The sequence below is a fragment of the Antechinus flavipes genome, chromosome 2 (assembly GCF_016432865.1).
Source record: "Antechinus flavipes isolate AdamAnt ecotype Samford, QLD, Australia chromosome 2, AdamAnt_v2, whole genome shotgun sequence".
Classification (NCBI taxonomy): domain Eukaryota; kingdom Metazoa; phylum Chordata; class Mammalia; order Dasyuromorphia; family Dasyuridae; genus Antechinus; species Antechinus flavipes.
In genome coordinates, this window is record NC_067399.1 from 76,484,951 (window position 1) to 76,506,811 (window position 21,861).

A 21,861-nucleotide genomic window follows, 5' to 3' on the forward strand; every position below is an offset into this window, starting at 1 on the left:
TCTAATCCAAACCCCTATTTAGCAGATGGGGAAACAGGTTCAAAGAACAGTTAGTACCTACTTATCCCTATCTAACACCTTTCTATTAAATCATAACTTGCCTTATTTTTTCTTCCATTTTGATTTTCTATTGATATTCTATATAGATACCTATTATTATTTGTAGCTGATAAATAGGGCTTTGAGCAATAATTTCATTGTTACAATCCTTATTTTTTCAGCTTTGGCATGATACATGATGGAGAAGGAAATCCGTGCAGAAAGGCTGAAGGCAACATCATGTCCCCAACTCTAACTGGGAACAATGGGGTGTTCTCTTGGTCCTCTTGCAGTAGGCAATATCTCACCAAGTTCCTCAGGTATGGAAACCAAGGCAACTGTCTAATAGAATTCTTCTTTGGGTAGTATTGCAAGCAGTGACAAATAAAGTGGAGGCTGATGTTCATGACCCCATTTGTCAATGACTGACTTCCTTAGTCTTATGATATAGGTGAGTAGACACCAATTCTTAGTCTCAGTTTTGGGTTCAGTGGCACATCAAATATTATCTCCAATATACAGATGAGAGAACAGAGGCTCAGGAGAGGTTAAGTGATTTGCTTATGACTACACAATGAGTCAGGGACAAAGCCAATATATGTACCTAGATCTGACTTGAGATCAGCACTCATCTTATATAGCATGGTGCCTCTTGGATAGACACATTATTTTGGTTTGTTGCAGAAAACTGCTTCCTTTTTTGGTTGTTACCACCTGATTCTCTTTTCACTACAACCCCATGCCCTTAACAGCAAAAAAAAAAAAAAAAAAAAAAAAAAAAAAAAAAAAAGCATTAATTGAGTGAATTTTGTCAAACAGAGTAGGAAAAAGTAGAAACCAAGAACTGAAGCAATCATTTAACTAAATGGATCATCTGTCTTCTTGGTTATCATTTCAATCAAAATAGGCATCCAAACCTACCTACATTTTGCCTTGGAGGATTCTTTGCATACAGAAGTGGGTGGAAACACCATGAAAAGAATGAAAACTGTGATTTTCAACTCTGCCTAGTTTTCCATTAGAGGGTTCTCTGAAGACAAAAGTGAATAGAAATAATATATAAAGAGGTCAGCATCTGTCATTTTCTCAGATTTTCTGGTATGGAAATTCCTTCCACCAATGTAGACAACCCAATTATGATTTAGTAGATAATTCTTGGGAAATTGTCTGAGGCATATAGACATTGAATGACACTCTGAGTCATACAGATACATCAGAGGTCAAATTGGAACTTTAGTTTTCCTAATGCCAAACCCAGCTCTCTAAGCATCATGACATGCTGCCTCATCAGCAAGGATGAGACCTCAAATCATTGAGCTGAATTCAAACCCTAGAATCATAATTAAAAACAAATAAGAGCCTAATCACATGAGACATATTGGAATTTAAATCAATTATTGAAGTTTCTAAACATGCTCATCTTTGCTAAAATCTTATGTTTAAGGAAAAAAAAAGGACCTTTCAACTTCAGTAACCTACAGACATTCCAGTTCAACAGTTAGATTGTCTTTTTTTAAACAAGGAATTGGTGTAAAAGCTCTTTGGAAAACATAAACACAGTGTGAGACTTGATTCATTCTACAGTGATGGTCACTGTATTCTGCTACTGATTACTGATCAGTAATCAGTAGTATGTTCTGCTGTTGATTACTGATATGATCATGGGCAAATCTCATTCTCAATTGTAACATTAAAATGTTGTACCACACCACTAGTCTTAATAAACTCAAATAGAAATGAATCTTACATTTTAATCTGGTTTGGACTTCATTTGGGAGTTCTTCCAGACTTCCACTGGAAATTTGACATCTCTCTACTAGACATTCCTTTCCAATCCTAAACCCTATGAATTGGACTCCATGCCTGGATAATTTCATATTTAATTTTCTATTGCAAAGAATACTGCTAGCACTGAAATGTTCCCTTTCAGATTCTCCATTCACTTTAGCAAAAACCCCAGAGTTCTATAAAGTATAGATTGAGAACTACTGATACATTTTTTGTTGTCCTCTTATCACTGTAGCTTTAGTTTTTCCATCCCCTTCTGTTACAGAGAGAGACCACTGAGAAAAAAGGTAGTGCAGTCATATAGCAAGAACCCAAATGAAATAACATTTTCCTTTGGGTTTCCACATGAAGTCCCTAAGCATATGAGGTGAATTCCCAATAAAGAATTTATAGAAGGACATGGGATAAGAAACATTCAGGCTATGGAGCGAAGTAGATGATATGCAATATCTATCTTTGGAAAGCATATTCGATAAATGAGATCTCATATGCTCTGAAATGTTGAATTAACCATTGTTCAAATATATGAGTAGAGTATGTGTGAGCTTTTTAAAAAAAAAAAGTACATGGACCCATACTTAACACTGTATACCAAGATAAGATCAAAATGGGTCCATAATTTAGGCATAAAGAATGAGATTATAAATAAATTAGAGGAACATAGGATAGTTTATCTCTCAGACTTGTGGAGGAGGAAGAAATTTGTAACCAAAGATGAACTAAAGAACATTATTGATCACAAAATAGAAAATTTTGATTATATCAAATTAAAAAGCCTTTGTACAAACAAAACTAATGCAAACAAGATTAGAAGGGAAGCAACAAATTGGGAAAAGATTTTCACAGTTAAAGGTTCTGATAAAGGCCTCATTTCCAAAATATATAGAGAATGGACTCTAATTTATAAGAAATCAAGCCATTCTCCAATTGATAAATGATCAAAGGATATGAACAGACAATTTTCAGATGATGAAATTGAAACTATTTCCACTCATATGAAAGAGTGTTCCAAATCACTATTGATCAGAGAAATGCAAATTAAGACAACTCTGAGATACCACTACACACCTGACAGATTGGCTGAGATTACAGGAAAAAATAATGATGAATGTTGGAGGGGATGCGGGAAAACTGGGACACTGATGTATTGTTGGTGGAGTTGTAAATGAATCCAACCATTCTGGAGAGCAATCTGGAATTAAGCCCTAAAAGTTATCAAACTGTGCATACCCTTTGATCCAGCAATGTTACTGCTCAGCTTATTCCCCAAAGAGATACTAAAGAAGGGAAAGGTATATGCCAAAATGTTTGTGGCAGCCTTGTTTGTAGTAGCTAGAAACTGGAAAATGAATGGATGTCCATCAATTGGAGAATAGTTGGGTAAATTGTGGTATATGAATGTTATGGAATATTATTGTTCTGTAAGAAATGACCAGCAAGATGAATACAGAGAGGACTGGCAAGACTTACATGAACTGATGCAAAGTGAAATTCAACAACAATACTGTATGAGGATATATTCTAATGGAAGTGAATTTCTTCAACAAAGAGAAGATCTAACTCAGTTTCAATTGATCAATGATGGAAAGAATCAGCTATACCCAGAGAAGGAACACTGGGAAATGAATGTAAACTGTTTGAATTTTTGTTTTCTTCCTGGGTTATTTTTACCTTCTGAATCCAATTCTTCCTGTGCAACAAAAGAACTGTTCAGTTCTGCACATATATATTGTATCAAGGATATACTGTGACATATTTAACATGTATAGGACTGCTTGCCATCTGGGGGAGGGGGTGGAGGGAGAGAGGGGAAAAGTCTGAACAGAAGTGAGTGCAAGAGATAATGTTGTAAAAAATTACCCAGGCATGGGTTCTGTCAATAAAAAGCTATAATTATTAAAAGAAAATAAAAAAATAGAAATCCCAAATTAGATGCAATAACTAATGTACATCTGTTTTTCCTCCAGCACAGCCCAGGCCTCTTGCCTAAGTGATGAACCAAAGCAAACAGGACAGTATAAATACCCAGACACACTCCCAGGGCAGATCTATGACGCAGATGTTCAGTGCAAGTGGCAATTTGGAGCAAAAGCCAAACTTTGCAGCCTCAGTTTTGTGAAGGTAGGCAAAGGGGGAGTGAGAGTGCCCTTTCAAGATTATATTAAGATTCTTAAGAGGCTTGTTCATGATGTTCCTATCACAGATTGACAAAGATTGGGTGTTCTAACGTCAAGTCAGCACCATGTGTCTGGTATAATCATGAATTGCCTGGGTCACTGTCCAGAATAAGTTGGTCTAATGGACCATCATAATTTTTCCTCTGATAGAAGGTATGGCAAAATATGAAGCAGGAAAGATTGTTGCATTTGGAGCCAGAGAACATGAACTTGTATCCCAAACCTGCCAGTTACTAACTGTGTGCTATTGGAATTTACTTCATAATTCTTTGTCTTTCTCTGTCTCTCTGTCTCTGTCTCTGTTTCTATCTCTATCAATCTCTCTGTCTCTGTTTCTGTTTCTGTCTCTTCTCTTTCTTTTTTTTCTCTCTCTCTGTCTCTGTGTCTGTCTCTGTCTCTGTCAGTGTGTGTGTGTGTCTCTCTGTCTCTCTCTGTCTTTATCTATGTGTGTGTGTGTCTGTCTGTCTGTCTGTGTGTCTGTCTGTCTGTCTATCTCTCTCAGTTTGGTCTCTCTATCTCACCAGGGAACATTTATGGGCCTGATCCCACCAAGGTTCTTTGGGAACCTTGACCTTCTCTGTTTCTGACCTGTTCTAGTTTTATATCCCATTCTCAAACTTCCACCTCCTGAAGGTGGACCATATAGATGCCAGACTTAATTATACACTGATCAAATTAGTCCACTCAGAACTATTGAGTTCCAGAGATCCAATAGCCTCAGCTTCCCTGGTAGCAGGGAACCACCTGATAGGTATGTTCCATCATACTCAGCCAATTTATGATTCTTAACCTCATTTTTCATTTCTGGTAAAAAGTGAATGGATCTGACATGTGACAACAAATGGATTTTAGACAAGAACTTCAAGTTCCCTTTCTAAAATGGGGATAATATGTTTGTACTGCCAATTTTAAGCAGTAGAATGAGGAAAGTACTTTGTGAGCCCTAAGGCATTTTAGAAACAGGAACTATGGGGTTTTGTGCGTTAGCAGTGTAGGCTTCTCATAGAAGTACAACACATGGTTCAGAGGATGGCTATGGATTTACAAACTTCGGAGTGCATGAGTGTCATAGGTCTAATAATATCTCTATTTCTACTTCTTTCTTAGTTAAATGCTATTAACAACACATACCTTGTATAATTTATAGGGCTATTGTGAGTTTATCTGGGATGATAAACTTTCTCAAAAACTCTCTCTTTAAAAATATTTATTTAAAACCAAATACAAAATAAGAAAAAAATAGAAAAATCCTGAAAAGGAAAACAAAACATTGTCATGTGTCCAGCAGAATATCAGGAAGGATGCAAAATATGTTAATGATAAATGTTCATTTCAAGAAAGCTTATATAATAATAGGAGATTTTTAGTCTTTGCTTCCTTGTAGGTTATTGTTTTATTCTCTACTATGCACTTTTTACTTTATTCTTTTTCCCCTTTCATCCTCTCTCCTTTCTGCAGCAGGCTACAGTTAAGCATGGGCATATTTACACACACACATACAGTAATATACACATGTCTGTATAAACACACCTATATGCATAATACATATATAATATACATTTACACATATGTAGACATGCATTTAAAACTAATTAATATGGCTGACATACAATGTAGATTTCTCTCATGAATTGAATATTTCAATTTGATTTTGTCTGAGATCAATGATTACTAGCCCTACTTTTTTTTTCCTAACAAATTTTATTCCTAATCTTAGTTGTAGTGTTTGTGTATATCTTGTATTTCCTATCCCTGCTCACTGTTCTACTTTAATTCTATTTCTTAGCTTGCTTGGCTGTTACTTAACATTCCCCCACCCATAGACCCCTTCCTTTATCTTCTCTTCTCACCTTCTCCCCCGTCTTTACCCATTTCCCATTAATCTATACATCTTATCCCATTGCCATAAATCTGCACACTCCTTATCCCAACTTATTCTATTCCCTCTCTACCTCCCATTGCCTCTTATTTATTGATTTTGAAGATTTGTGGTGTGTGTGTGTGTGTGTGTGTGTATTGTCTCTTACTTAACATATTCCTGCTGTGAGTAGGTTTCAGAACTACAAGCTCTCCTCCCCTTCCAAAGCCCATGTTGGTTCTTCCTCTGCACCTCATTCGTATAATGTAATTACTATTTTTATGTTTTCCTAGATAGTTTTGCTTTTTAGAGGCACACAGCTCTGTCCCAATATTTCTTTTGAACTACCCAATTACTGATGTCAATCTTAAACATATGGTTTACATTTCCATGTAAAAAACATAAACAATTTGTCATTGTTGAGTCCCTTGAAATTAATCTTTGATGTTGGCTCATATATTTAATTTTCTATGGAGTTCAGGTTTGGTTGAGATGAAGTTCTGAAAATCTGGAGGTTCATTTAATGTCCATTATTTCTTTAAATTTTGTGTATGTGTGTGTGTGTGTGTGTGTGTGTGTGTGTGTGAATAATTCCAGAACCTGCAGTCTTTTATTGTAGCTGCTGATAAATCTTGTCCAATTCTAATTGTGGCTCCAGCATATTTGAACTTTTTGTTTATTTCTTGTACAATTTTGTCTTTGATCTGAGGATTTAGACATTTAATAATAATATTCCTTTGTGTTTTCCCTGTAGGATATCTTTGAGATGATGATAAGTGGCTTTTTTCAATTTTTTTTTCTTTCCCCTAATGTTCTATCACTCGAGATCAAATTTTTAAGATTATTTCTTGATTATATGTAAAGGTGTTTTTTTTGGTCACAGCTTTCAGGTAGTGCAATTACTCTTATGTTTTTTCTTCTTGATCTCCAGATCTATTGTTTTTCTTAGAAGATGTTTTACATTCTGTCATCTTTTTTTTCATTCTTTATATTTTGTTTTGTTATTTCTTGGAATCTTATAGCTTCCCTGACTTCTCCTTGCTCAATTATAATTTTCAAAGAATTATTTCCTTCTTTAAGATTCTGTATCTCCTTTTCTATTTGGTTAAACCCCGCCCCCCCCATAAACTTGTTTTTCTTGAATGGTTCTTCTTATTTTTTAGTTTTTCATCAATCTCATTTGATTTTTTGAACTCTTTTTTAAGTTCTATAAATTCTTTCTGGGCAGTCAGCCATTTAACATTATTCTTTGAGGTAAAGAGGTTTTTTTTTTTTTTTTTTTTTTTAACTTCTATATCCTCCTCTAAAGATGAACCTCATCTTCCCTGTTCCCATAATAAGTTTCTATGGTTGGGTTCTTTATTCTTTGTCTGTTCATTTTTTTTTAAATGAGAACCATTAATGTAAGTACCTCTAATCCTGGGGTGAGGGGAATGGTGTCTTTAGCTTAACCTTAACTATCCCCTTTGACTTGGAACTCTGAATCAAAAGCTGTCCACTTCTGCAAGTATCCATAGCCACCAGTGTTCCTGCCCACTGCCTCAGCAGTGGGATTCAAACCCAAGTCTTCAGACTCTAAATCTAGCACTCTTTACCATGACAAAGTTGCCAACTCAAAATTTTACCAGTTGCTTATTTCTTTCAGTTTGATGAATTGTACCAACTGGAATGTGAGGTTCCTCTTGTGCTTCTTGAATCCTTCCCATACGCCAGACATGCTCAGTTCTCTCTTTTCATTTATCCAAAGTCTCCCCTTGACTCTTATGCTTCATCCAGCTATTACCCAATATCTGACTTTCTCTTCACTACTAAATCTCTTAAAAAATTGTTCATACCCACGGCTTCCATTTTTTTTACCATCAGCTGCTCACTCTTCAATCTCTTGCAGCTGAATTTTTACCACTTAGTGTTCTATTGAAAAATTTAAGTCATCAGTGTCTTCAAAAATCTTTTTTTCAAACTTCATTCTTTTTTCAAAGCTTTTGGCATTGTTATACACCCGACTTGTTTTATGTCCTATCTTCCATTAACTTCACAGATATCAGATCTTTCTTACTACTTTTTATGAGTTTTCGTTTTGGTGAAGTGGAAAGGACACAAAATTTGGAATCAAAGGGTTTGAATCTCAGCTCCTAACATTTATTACCTGTGTGATAATGGGCAAACCATTTCATGCCTCTACACCTCAGCTTCCATATTTATAAAGTGAAGAAGCTAGACTAGATGACCCTTAAGGTCCCTTCTAATTTTAGCTCTATAATCCCAGTATTATTATTATTATTATTATTGAAAATACATTTTTGTCAATATCTTTTGATTTTACACAATCAAAATTTCTTCCATTCTCTTCTTTCCTCTTAAAAAGCCAGCTCTTATAACAGGTACTATTTTTTTAAAGAAAAAAAAAAGAGGAGAAAAAAGAACAAAAAGCAGAAAAAAAACAATCAATGTACTAAAAAAAAGTCTGGAAATATATGCAGTATATCACATTTGTGGCATTTACCTCTGCAAAGGAGTGTGTTGGAAACGTTTGTTCATATCACTTTGGAGCCATGTTTTTGTTATAATTTTGCAACATGGTTGCCCTTTCTTTTTCCTTTGCACTATACTAGTGTAAGTACTATTTCCATGCTGTAAATACAATTCACCTTTTTGTCACTTCAGCCAATATAGAAGTTGTCCATGTTTTCCTGTATAAAATCTCCATGGTGCACTGGAGGAATTGCTTTAGGTCTTTTTACATTCTATGAATGCAATGTCGCACTTGGACTGTTATCATTATGATTGCTCAATATTGCCACATAAACAGTATTCTTTTCAAATACATTTCCTGAATGATATCCTTTATGACACTTCTTTCATGCAAGTCATCATAATATGTTCCAAAATACTTATCACTACCATGCATCTGCTTATTGCCCTCTGGGTCAATTCTTAGCATGCCATGGTATTCCATAACTCATAGTCATATCACATCACTAGAAAATTTCTGGTAATAAAAAGCTGAATTTTTGTTTTAGGTAGCTAATTGGGATAACTGAAATTCATATTCTGTTCTCCACATCCAACCCAGCCCCTTCTTTTCTCTTGTTCAGTTCTGAGCCCAAGTTATTATTCTCCTTTCTCAGGCAACCTCACTTCCTCACTCTCCCTCACGCCACATATCCAATCAGTTGATAAGTCTTGTTTTTACCTCTAGCCATCTCACATCTATTCGAGCAGTCACCATTCTTGTTCAGCTCTTTCACCTCTCAGCTCAGAATCTTGCGATTGCCTACTGATTAAATTCCCTATCTCTGTTCCTCCCAATCCATCTTCCACACAATTGCCATTGATTTTCTTTAAGGACTAGCTTTAACCTAGTTCCCTTTCTGGAAAAACAACAACTGTTGTTTCTAGGACAAAATAGAATTTTCTCTGTTTGGCTTTTAAAGCCCTTTAAAACCTGGCCCTAATATACCTGTACCACTCATTACAAATTAGTTTAATTCCTGAAAGTGGAAAAACTTCTTCACATAAGACCCTTCATCTCATTTCTGTGTCTTTACACTGGCCATTAAATTCACCTCTTTCTCACCTCTACTTTGTAAATTCCTTTACTTTCTTCAAGCCTGAAGCATGACCTTCTACATCTTTTTGATCCTTCATGACTCTTGGTGACCTTTCTCCCCAAATGACCTTATTTGTATATGTTCCTTATATGATTATTTATGTGTTGTTTATGTATGTGCTGTCTACCCTGATAAAATTCTGGTTTAAGAGCAGAGACTATTTCATGTTTGTTTTTATATCCCTAGCATTTATATTGTTTGGTACTTTTTATGCTTTGTTTCATATGGATTGCCAGAGTATCAATGAACAAAACTGTCACTTTGTTTTCCTTGATCAAGGATTCTTATGTGATCTTGATGAATGGGAGTTTCTGGTTGGAAGAGATCCTTGGCTGTACTGTCAAGCATTTTTGTAATTTAAAAAAAGGACACATTTGGGATGCATATTTTTTAAATCTCTCACTTGCTTCACTTACTGAAGAGGTATTTTGCTAAAGGAGATTGTAAAAATCTGCTTTGTCTTATATTTTCATCAAGGATATTCAGCAATTGTGTAGGTCCTTCTCATAAAAATGTTATAGAAATTAGAAAGTACTTATATGGGTTAGTAGTTATTGATCCACAATAAATTTATTCAGTAGCTTAGGAGGAATATTGTCCGTGATTTTTTTCCCATTTGTTTTATATCTTTCAGGCATCTTGAAAATTGACTTTTCAATGCTTTCAAAATTGTGTCACCTCCAGAACATATTTCTTCAGTATACATTTAATCTATTGCCCTTTGTGGATTTATATTCTTTAGTGCCTTTTCTACTTTCTTATTTAACATATGGGAGAGTCTAAATGTGGTGGTTCTACTTTTTATCAAGGATAAAAATAGTTGGTTATAGAAATGTTGATAGATCTGTTGTATTTTTCATGTTTATTGTCTTTCCAGTTAAATTTATATGTGTTACTTATATGAATTTGCTTGGGTTTTTGGTATAATAGAATCATGTTTAGCTTCCTGAAGGATATTTTTCCTTTTACTGCTCTTTTGTGAATTGATCATTTTGGTGATCTTCTATTCTCCCCTCTCTCAATTGAACTATAACAATGATAATCTCAATTGTTCTTCACATATACTATTCTTTTAGATAGTGCTTTTTAAATTTTTATTTAATATTTAAATCTTCAAATATGAACATATTAGTGTAATAAAAATCCTGCAATATGGAATCAGAAGGATCTTGGGATCTTGACATCAATACTTATTAGTTGTGTGACTCTGAGGATGTTACATAGCTTCTCTGAGTGCCACTTTCTCTATCTCTAAAGTAACCAATGAATTACCTTAAAATTCTAATCTATGAATTTTGAAATTTTCATATTCCAGTGTTCTCAACCACTAATATGTCATGACTTTTAGGTGATTTGATATCTCCAAGCCATGATGCTCTAGTTATAAAGTCAGGAGAAAATGAATACCATTACATGGCATTATTTAATTAGGCAACATTAGGCTAGATTTTATTTCATAACCTCATCATCACTTGGCTCTCCTGAGTCATGTTTGAGTAGACACGGTAGAAATGTGAGACCTGACCTAGGTCAAAATAGAGACATATCCATATATATGCAGAGGAGACCCAGATCAATCGCATGAATGCCACTGAAGTTTATTCCCAGTCTTTATGAATTTCCTTTCTTCATTCATACCAATTATTCTCACCAAATACTCCACATTGAGTTGTTGCCTTTATTGTCGCCCCAGTTCTATATTGCAAAATAATATCATCCATCCCATCCAACAATAGCAGTTACCCTCTGTGCGGTAGAAATGAGTGGTAGTCATTCATGACTGTGGCCTAATAGGAAATTCATATCTGGGTTTGGCTAGCCATCCACACTCCATTTAAAAAACTTATAGTGGGTACTTTCACTTCCGGGGGGGGAATTGTGAGAAAGCTTTTATATTATTATATTAGCTTCAATCTGTTTCCTTGATCTATCTGGTGTCTGGCTTTTGTAACCTTTTCTTGGTCTTAGATTATTTCTTCTTCCTCCTCACTTGAATTTCATAGCTCCCTATAGATGGACTTCTTGGCTGGGTCTCTCTTTCACAAATAAGCTGGTAATCAACCTTTGCCTCTTAGTTCAACCTGTCTTTACTGACTCTGACCCTTCACTAACTCAGAGAGCATTGTTGCAGATGGTCCCACCCTATCTGGTCTTAGCTGCTTTGGCATTATGCCAATCAGTTTCATCTTGCCATGGGGATGAGGGCAATGGGACCTGAATGATTTTCAGAATGTTTAGTAAAAATGTTTTTTACACTAAAAAAGCAAAAATTAGATATTATAATTTAATAACTCTAAATATTTTCTATCCCTAATGATTTTTTTAAACAATATGATTCCTTTAAAAGCTTCATCAAAATTCTTCCAGAATTGCAGCCTCAATTAAATAATAAAACAGAACATAAAACAAACAACAAAAACCAAGTAGAGTTGCAGAAAGGTACTGCTATGTATCAGGAGATATAGTGCTTCTAAACACTTCAATCTTGTTATGTAACTTTAGGCAAGTTATTTTCCCCTCCATGGCCTTAATGTCCTCTTTGTGAAATGAGAGTCTGAAATAGATTTAAAAAAAAAAATCTAAGGATTTTTCCAGAACATTCTACATTTTAAGGTCCTTTCAAACTTATGTTCTTGGATCTTAATATCTTCTCTAATGATAATATATCTGATGTTTTTTGCTTTGAATTATTTGAAATTGAGAATTAAAATTACTTCTTGGTATTTTGATAGTTCCTTGATTTTATCAGCAATAATGTAGTATACTAAATGGAGTGCTGAATTTGGGAAGAGTTGAATTTTAATCCTACCTTAGGCACTTATTGGTTTTTTGATTCTGGATAAATTATTAATCTATGCCAGCTTTAGTTTCCTCATTTGTAAAATGGGGATAATAATAGTATATACCTCATGGGTTAGTTTTGAAGATCAAATCTGATATGCATTAAATATTTTTCAGACCTTAAAGTATTATGTGATTAGTCTCTCTCCACCATAGTAGGTCACAACCCATCTTTATTCTCTCATTCTGTAGGATTCTAGTCCATGTGATAACATAAAACCTCCACAGAGTATTTGTCTCAAACCTTGGAGATGTTTTTCTGTTTTGTATTCTTTCAGTATTTCATGAATATCAGTATAATACAGTCCCCCTAGCAGAGCAGAGAGAAAGTTGTCCTTGGAGGCAGACAACCAAGGCTCAGGTCATAGGCAAGTTCTTTGATTCTCAGCATCCCCGGACACCTCTGCAATAGCATTAAATATAGAAGATTACACATCTGTAATGGTAGAGGGAGATTTCATATATGTTTACCAAATCAATAGATCTAAATTTAAAAAAATATTTTAATATTTGTCATCTGTTATCTGTATTGTTGTTACATGACCAGACCATTTCCTTTCTAGTTGTAGCTACCTTCAGTGATTTGATTCCTTTATTTGATGCTACAAATCATTGTTGGGTTCGTGCAGCATCCCATGTGCCTTTCCTCTGCATTTTAGATCAAATTTATTTTTCTGAGATCATGATATTCGAAATTTGGCAACCTCACTGAGAGAAAGCTTGTAGACATGACTTTTTGTGTCAAGGAGCATCACTCACTTTCTCACTCCTCCAGGGTCCAGAAAAATGAGATTTTTCTGTTTGGCTTTGAAATGCCTTCACAAACTGGTTCCTTCTGATCTTTCAGTCTTTTCACACTTCTCTCTTCCACATACTCTACAACCCAGTGACATTATTCTATTTGCTCTATCTAGTTGGTATTTGGAGTCTTTTCCTGGCTGTCTATATGTCTGAACTTTCTTCCTCCTTTACCTCTGCTTTTTGGTCTCCCTGACTTCTTTCAAGTTTCATCTCACATCTCGTCTTCTGAAAATCTCTCCTGGTGTGCCCTCTCCTGCCACTTCAGCCCCCTCTGCCATGCCTGGTGCCTTTGAGATTTCCTCCCATTATATTGTATATAGCTTGTAACTATAGAGTTGTTTCTCTCCTTAGAACGTGAGTTCCTTAGGACAGGGGCCAGGAATTCTTTGTCTTCCCCATGTTTAGCTCTGGGTTTGTCACTTAGAGAGTGCTTAATAAATAGTTGTTGTTTTTGACAAGTGTTCATTACTTTTCCAAGCTCCTGATAGCTGCTGGCTCTATGGTTTTCTTTAGTCAAAAGTACTTCTGGAAAATGAGGCAGTAGTTCTTAAATGTTTTGTTTTCAAGACTCCTTTACATTCTTAAAAATTATTAAGGACCCCAACAAAATACTTTTGTTTATATCTGTTATTTATTGTTTCTAGTCACATTTGACTCTTCCTAACCCCATTTGGGATCTCCTTGGCAAAGATATTAGACTGCTTTGTCCCTTCCCCTCCTCAGATGAGGAAACTGAGGCAGACAAGGGTAAGTGACTTGCCAAAATCATACACCTAATAAGTGACTGAGGCAAGATGTGAACTCTGGAAGATGAGTTGTCCTGACTCCTGGACTGGCATTCCAACACTATTGCCTGCCCCCCCCCCCAGTTGTCTCTTCAATGTCTATTGCCTGAGAAATTAGAATTTTTTTGTATTATTGTGAAAATAGTTTTAGACCCCTTTAATGGATTTTTGGAACATCCAGGGATTCTGGAATCATTCCCTAAGAGCTGCCAGTGTGAAAAGCATACTGAATACCTTAATTGTCACTTTTGTGTAACTTTTTTTGCTTTCCTTTTCAGGATATTTGCAAATCACTTTGGTGCCATAGAACAGGCCACAGATGTGAGACAAAATTCATGCCAGCAGCAGAAGGCACCATTTGTGGTCTGAGTAAGGTAAAATGCATGATTTTTAGTCTTATGTTTCATTTTTGTCTTTGTATTCCCAGTGCCTGGCACAGTGTCTGGTATATCATGGTTGCTTAATAAATGCTTATTGATTGCATGATTCAACAGAGGACTGACTTGAACAGATAAATGGCCTGGTGGGATGCAGTGGATCAAACTTTGGGTCTAGAATCAGAAAGACTATTTATTATTGGAGTACTGGAGAGAACATTGACTTAGAATGAGAAGTTGTAGATTCAACTAAGACCAGCAATATTTATTAGCTGTGGAACTTTATTCAAGTCACTTAATCTCTGTTTCCACAACTATAAAATAGGGATAATACTTAGCTGTGCAACCTTGAAGGCACTCGTGGATTTTCACTGGCTATTCCCATGCCCTTCTTCCTCACCTTTGCTTCCTGATTCCCTTAGTTTCTTTCATACTGAACTCAAATGTCAGGTGTAATAGTTTTTTCCTGCTCTTTCTATTGCTAGTGCTTTCCCTCTGAGATCACTTCTTACTGACTCTCTATGTATCTTATACATACATAATCATTTATATACTGTCGCCCCTTATTAAAATGTAAGCTTCTTGAAGTCAAGGACCATATTCAGCATAGTGTTTGGCAAATAATAAGGAGTTAATATAATAAATATTTGATTGACTAGATGACTACCTCACAGGATTGTGAAGAAAATATTTTGTAACTGAACTGTGTGTAATCATTAAATGTGAGCTATGATTATTATTGTTGATCACCAACAATTAACTATCTCTCACCACCATTAATAAATTTTTGACTAGGAGATGAAGGGATTGGGTCCTGCATGAATCCACAGTGAAGAAATTAAAGATTCCTTAATTAATAGAATACCCTAAGTAGATAGGACTTAAGAAACTTTCTTCCTGGGATAAGAGAATTTAAATAGTTGTATCTTAAACTTTACTATTAGTTACTGAGTAAAGTAATTAGTAATTGGCCTTTTTGCCAAGATCTACTTCAGAGTTAGAGGATCTGTGATTTTATTCTTATGAATACTGCTTCTAGATTGTCTTTGTTATGAGTTTTTCCTAAATATTCATACCCTTGTGACCAACTGTCTGGTGATATCCTTCACTTATCTTAGTTAGGATGGCTAGCAGATATATAATCTTGTACTGAGCCAATGCTATAATACTTTCTGTCTTGGATTAATATTTCCTATAGCTTTCATTCTTCTGTTGTAGCTTTTAAGTATATGGGATAGTCTAATATCAGACCATGAAGGCATCAGTGAAAGATTTTACCAGAGTTCAAGTTCAAAGATAGAGTGTTTCAAAATTATATATATATTTTTACTACGAAACTAAGGTCCAGATTCCCCATAGAGTTGGACGCACTAACTTTGAGTACTGACTCTGTCACTTGTTAGTTATTTGATTTTGGATAAATGATTTGCTTTTCTGAGCCTGTTCTCTCTTTTGTAAGGTAGAAATAATATTCATGCCTTATAGGAATCTATATTATAAAATCAGTTTCCTGGAAATGAGCATCTAGCTTCTATTTAAATAATTATAGTAAAGGCCTATCCATGGTATTGAGATTTCTCTGACTGTAGCTATTCACATGGAAGTTAGATGACCATTTCTCTAGGACTGATTTTGTAAAAAAAAAAAAAAAAAAAAAAAGATTCCTACTCTAAGGCTGAGTAAGATTCTGGATTTCCATCTAATTTTTCTCTTAATTCCTATCCTAATTAAGATGCTAGAATCTCAGAGCTGAAAGGGATCTAGAGGTGGACCAGGTCAATCCCTGTATGAAGTATAAATTCTTTCTGTAATATCCCTGTTATCATATTAGAAGTCTGAAATCCTCCCCCATGAAACTAATATTTTCTCTTCTCTTATTTCATTCTTAGAAGAGAATGCAAAGCATGGTCAATTGGTAGATAAAATAATAGTGTACATAATACTTTAGATGCTAATACTAAATAAATACCAATTTTAAAATAACATTATAGATAAAATAATATACCTAGATATTATAAAAAATATTTAGTGAATTTAAAAGTTTGTCATGATATTTTTAAAAATAGATGGAAAGATATGGGATTGCCTATACTATAAACAGATAAATCATATACTCTGAATTTTGGACCTAAAGAGTAGATATTCAATGGTTTGATATTAGAATCAAATTTCCAGAAGCTTTCCCCAGGGTAAGCCCTATGTTGGAAAAAGAATAATTGGAATGTTTATCAGATTTATAGATAACAGACATCTTAAATAACCACAACATTGGACAGAGATTTAAATGATCTTAATATCAAAGTGAATAATCAGACTGAATGAAAGAAAATGAAATATAATAGGGATAAATGTAAAATATTATATTTGGGATTAAAAAATAAAGATAAAGGAAGTATAATTAGATAATGGTGTTTTTTTTTTAAAGATTTGGGAGTTTCAGGGGATATAAGCTGAATGAGAGAAGAAGAATGATAACATAGTCTTAAACCACATTGAAAGGCATTGTGTCCCAGCATAGAATGATGGTAGTCCTGGTATACTCTATCCTGCTATACCATACTTGGAGTTCTCTGCATCATATTTTACACAGGACATAAATAAGTTGGAGAAAACTTAGGCAAGAGATGATAATTGTCTTAAATATTTGAAGAGCTGTCACATGGAAGAGGAATTAGATTTGTTTTATTTGACTCTGATGTGCAGAACTAAAGTGATGAGTGAAAGTTCAAAGAGCTAAATTTAGGCTTGATGTAAAGAAGGAAGGAAGGCATAGTATGCTGAACATTTTACACATATTTTCTCACTTGTCCTCACAATAGCCCTGGGAGAGAGAGATAGTTCTATTATTATTGTTATTATTTTCATTGTGCAGTTGAAGAAACTGAGGCACAAGTTAAGTAATTTACCTGAGGTCACACAGTTAATGTCTGAGGCTGGATTTATACTCAGATCTTCCTGACTCCAGACCCAATATTCTTTCCATTGTGTCACCTAGCTACTTCTATGACAAGATAGTATCCTTAAGAATTGAAGATATCCAAAAGTGGAATGGAATAAAGGAAATGAGTTCCTAATCCTCAAGAGAGGTCTTAAAAGAAAGACTGCATGACCATTTGTTGGGTATAATGGATAGAGCATTTTTGTACTCTAGCTTCTGAAGCCCCTTATAATTCTTTTATTCTCATGCTCCAGTTCTTCAGAAAAATTTTCCTACACCACCTAATCTCCAAATTTCAATGTAATCCCCAAATCCACTTTCCCTTCATTAATTCAGCCTTTTATGGCTTATTTGAAAGAGCTCTAAATTTGGCCTCAGAGGATGTGGATTAGAATTCTGGTCTTGCAATTTACTATAGAGATGACATTGGGGAATCTCATCTCCCTGCTATGCCTTGATTTCTTAATCTTTACAATGAGGGGTTTGAACTAAATGGTGTTGAAGGTCTCTTCCAAATCTTAATCCATCTGTACCTTTCTGTCTTTTAGATATATTCATCCCTGTGATGAATCTCCTTGTTAGGAAATGAAAGTATTCACTTCTGTAGTTCATTTGTTTCATATAGTTTTATATCATTTCTATTGATTTTCACTTCTGATACTTGTGTTTTGGAAGGAAGCCTGAATCATGTCAGTAGAGTGTAAGCTTTGGCACTGCTGATCCAGAGCAAAAGATTTCTAGTGTGGGCTTAGTAATGGACTATGTGTCAGTTGCCTGTGGAGAGTCCTAGCTAACTATGTAGCAAGATTCATCAGCTGAGGATGGATTATTAGGATTTTGAGTATCACCATTCAAAAAGGGCATCTGCTAGGGCATGGAGAAATTAGGGTCTGTTTTGGTGTAGGGAAGAGGCTCAGTGAAGAAAATCATGGATGTCTGAAAAGAGAACTATTGTTGTTACCATCATTATATTGCTAACAAAAGATTAGTTTGGTTGATGACCCTAATGCAGATAGGCTACTTTTACTTGTCTTCTTCTCTCCTTCTCATATTCCATTTATATGGCCACCCCATGCGCCAGTGATAACTGGACATAGAATTACAACCAAGCAGAAGCTAGTGTTTAATAGACTAGGAATAATTCTGTTTTTCTCTATCCTACTCAAATCCCTTCTGGATTATTGGATTTTAGTCTCAAATTTGGGGAGGGTCATCGACATACTACAATAAATACAGAAGAGAAACATCACAAAGATAAATCAAGGATGCCTATTCCAGACAAGAGAAACTCACTGGGGATAAGATTGCTGCCTTCACCTATTTGGAGGGTAGTCACGTGAAAGAGGAATTCATGGTCTTTTGCTTGACAACAAAAACATTAGTAATGACAACAGCAACAAGAAGCATTTATTAAACACTTGCCTTGTGCCAGGCATTGTGCCAAGCACAAGTACAAAGAAAAGCAAAAATATGTTCTCTGCTCTCAGGAAGTTCACATCCTCATGGGGAAGACAATGTATAAACAATTACAAATATCCAAAGTGTGTATACACACACATACATATATGTTACATATATGTAAATTATACAGGTTAAATTAGAGATCATCTCAGAGGGAAAGCACTCAGAGATTAGATGGCCTCCATAGCCCCTTACAGTTCTAGGTCTATGAAGTTCCAGAGAGAAATCTATCAGCTTGACCTAGGGAAAACCTTCCTGAACATTCCAGAAATTGAATGGGCTGTCTAGAAAGCTCCCCTTTCCTGGAGACCTTCAAGTGAAGATTAGATATGACATATTAGAAATGCCATAGAGGGGGATCTTTATGTAGGGATTCATTTGGCTAAATGACACCTGAAATTCCAACTGGCTCAGAGATCTCGTGATTTTGTTTCATGATTTCATAAAGATTCTGAAATGACAATTGCACTTTGGGGAAGGAAAACTAAAAGCCAAAAAATTAATTAACATATGGCAAAAATTGGAAGAGAAGAAGCAGGATCTTAGTGTTGACAATATGTATTGGCAACCAGCTCCAGGCTAAATAGTGATGAAGCCAAAGTTATCATAGGGGAAAAACAAGTGTTTGACAGCCTAACCCACTCCCCATAATTCTGTAACTGAACCTTCTTCCCCCTTTCCTTTCCACCCCCGCCCCAATCATCAAAATCTGGCCCATCCTAAACCTCAGCCTTCAGAATCTGATCACAAGGTTTTAAGAGAAGGGAATTGTGCTAAGTCATGCAGAAATCTCACATAATAAAAATGTCTAAGACAGTGTTCCCTAATGATAATAGAACTCTAGAGGTAAGGGAAGAAAAGAATAATAACTATAACATTAATAATGTTTTTATAGTGTCTTACTCTTGCAAAGTGCTTTCCTCCCAACCACTCTATAAGTGAAGCAGTGCAAGGATTATTCTTGCCATTGCAGACAAGGAAACTGAGACCAAGAAAACAAAAATGCCTTGTCCATGATTCCCATTGAGATGGGGTCAGAACTGAGATTTGAAAAGAGGTAGCCTAATTTGGAAAATTGTCAAATTGAAGAGCTTCTGGAAGGTAATCTGGTAACAGTTGAAAAACTAGTCCATACCAGGGGTCCTGAGACCTGTGTCTGTCTTGAGCTCTGCCTCTAATTTAGTATATGACCTTGGGTAATCAATCTGCTTCACCTCTTGTGCAAAAACAAGTGAGAGCCAAAGGACATATTTTCAGTAGAACCATTTATCGTTTAATCCTTTCCCTCAGCAGGAAATTAACAATTGAAAAAGTTTTGCCTCCCAGACTCCAATGCTTTTACAGTATCTATTCCCTCCCAAGTGGTGGCCAAGCTTGGAAAAATTAATGACCTTTCTTAGCTGAGACTTTGAAAAAAAAAAAAGTGGAGCAGAGTGGTTTTATTTTTCATTCATCCGTATGGACAGATTGTCAGCTTGGCTACGCTCTGGCGGTATTTGCCGCCTTATGTATCTTTATCTGAATATCTTACCCTGACAGTTTCCCACAAATGTAATCCTGATCCCATTGATGAGAGAAACCCTCTCTAGGTGTCAGACTTTCAGAATGCACAGCATGAATTCTGAGTCCTTCTATGTATTTACCTCTCTCTCCCCCACAACCATGGGGAAGTTTATTTTAAACTAAAATATAGGGAGAATCTTCTCTTTGGAACAGTGAACCCTTTTCTCTTTGAATTGGGGTAAAAATAGTTAAATAGTGTGTGGGTATGTGAGAGATGAGGAAAGTAATAGAGTATGTTGGGGGGAAGGGGCTGTGGTGGGGTGAGCAGGGATAGTTCCAAAAGCTGTTCTCCACTGGTTTGTGTTATGATATCCCCTTAGATTTTAGGTGAAGGGGAGACTAGTAAGGAATAAGGATTGGAGACATGAAGGAGAGAAAATGATCCTCTCTGGACACTGGCTCCTGGAAAATCACCCAGGTTGTCTTTCCCTAGTTACAGTTGCGCTTTTAAGCTACTGTGTGGGCATTTGCCTGCTTTTTCTCCATAATCCTTTACCTGCCAGTTTCTGATGGGAAACATGTCCCTATTTTTTTGACAGTGGTGTCGGCGAGGTCAGTGTGTCAAGTTTGGTGAGCACGGACCCCGGCCCATACATGGCCACTGGTCGGAATGGTCAGCGTGGTCGGAGTGCACACGGACCTGCGGGGGAGGAGTCACTCAGCAAGAGAGGCACTGCACTAATCCCAAGTAAGACAGCTGAGGGAAAAGCACTTAGGCAGAGGAAAGATGGCATTGTGGAAAATGTCAGGAGATCTGGGCTTTATTCTTCCTTCTATCACTCACTAGCTGTGTGACTTTAGAAGAGTCACCTCTCTCAGAGATTTAGTTTTCCCCCAATAAAAGAGTGATAATACCATTGCTCTACCCACCTCATGGGGCTTTGGGGAAAAAAAGGCATTCTGAACCTTCTAGTACCATAAAAACGGGAGTATTTCATATCCTGTTTAATCATCTTCATTTTATCTATATATACACAGACATTTCCCATATAACGCTGATCCAGCTTAGGTTGTTTTAACAATTACAATGAATATAATTTGTTTCAGTGAAATCCCACTGTCAGTAAACCTCACAAAAATGGCAAAGGGTTCCAAAATCTGGATTGGAGAGAATATTTAAGAGATGTCCACATGGCCATTTCTAGGGATGGGCTTTCTGCTCAGCTAGGGATTGGACTTGACATCTTCAGAGGTTCTCCACGGCTCTATGATGGTGTTGAGGAGTGATGACCTAAACTGGGATTTAGTCTTCATGGGACTGGAGAAATAGGGAAAAGACAGAGGATCAGAGATCTTCATCTGGAAGGATCTTCAGATGCCAAATGGTCCAGCCACCTTGTATTAATATGGTTGAGAAAACAAAGACCAAGGGATTTTGAGTGATTTGCCTGTAAGCATATCATAAGCACCAGATATCAGACATGAGCCCACAGGTCTGCATTCAGAGCCATAGCTGCCTCCACTATACCAGACTACTTCCCCCCAGCAAGCTTCTGTTTTGATATCATGCATGAAATCTTTGCCTACTTAGAGTCTGCAAGATACATGAGCTTCAGAATGAGAGAGGGCTTGCACAATAGGAACAATTTTTGGAACAAAATTTTCTTTCCATGGAGCAGAAA

At 35.9% G+C, this 21,861-nt stretch overlaps 1 protein-coding gene across 1 annotated transcript in view; it reads left to right on the forward strand.

The window, feature by feature from the left end:
- The window catches only part of ADAMTS18 (ADAM metallopeptidase with thrombospondin type 1 motif 18), a 129,915-nt gene that overhangs the window by 27,535 nt on the left and 80,519 nt on the right, over nt 1–21,861 (forward strand). The window contains 4 exon segments of the mRNA XM_051975103.1: nt 222–359; nt 3,795–3,948; nt 14,179–14,274; nt 20,779–20,927. Of these exon segments, the coding sequence (XP_051831063.1) occupies nt 222–359; nt 3,795–3,948; nt 14,179–14,274; nt 20,779–20,927 (537 nt within the window).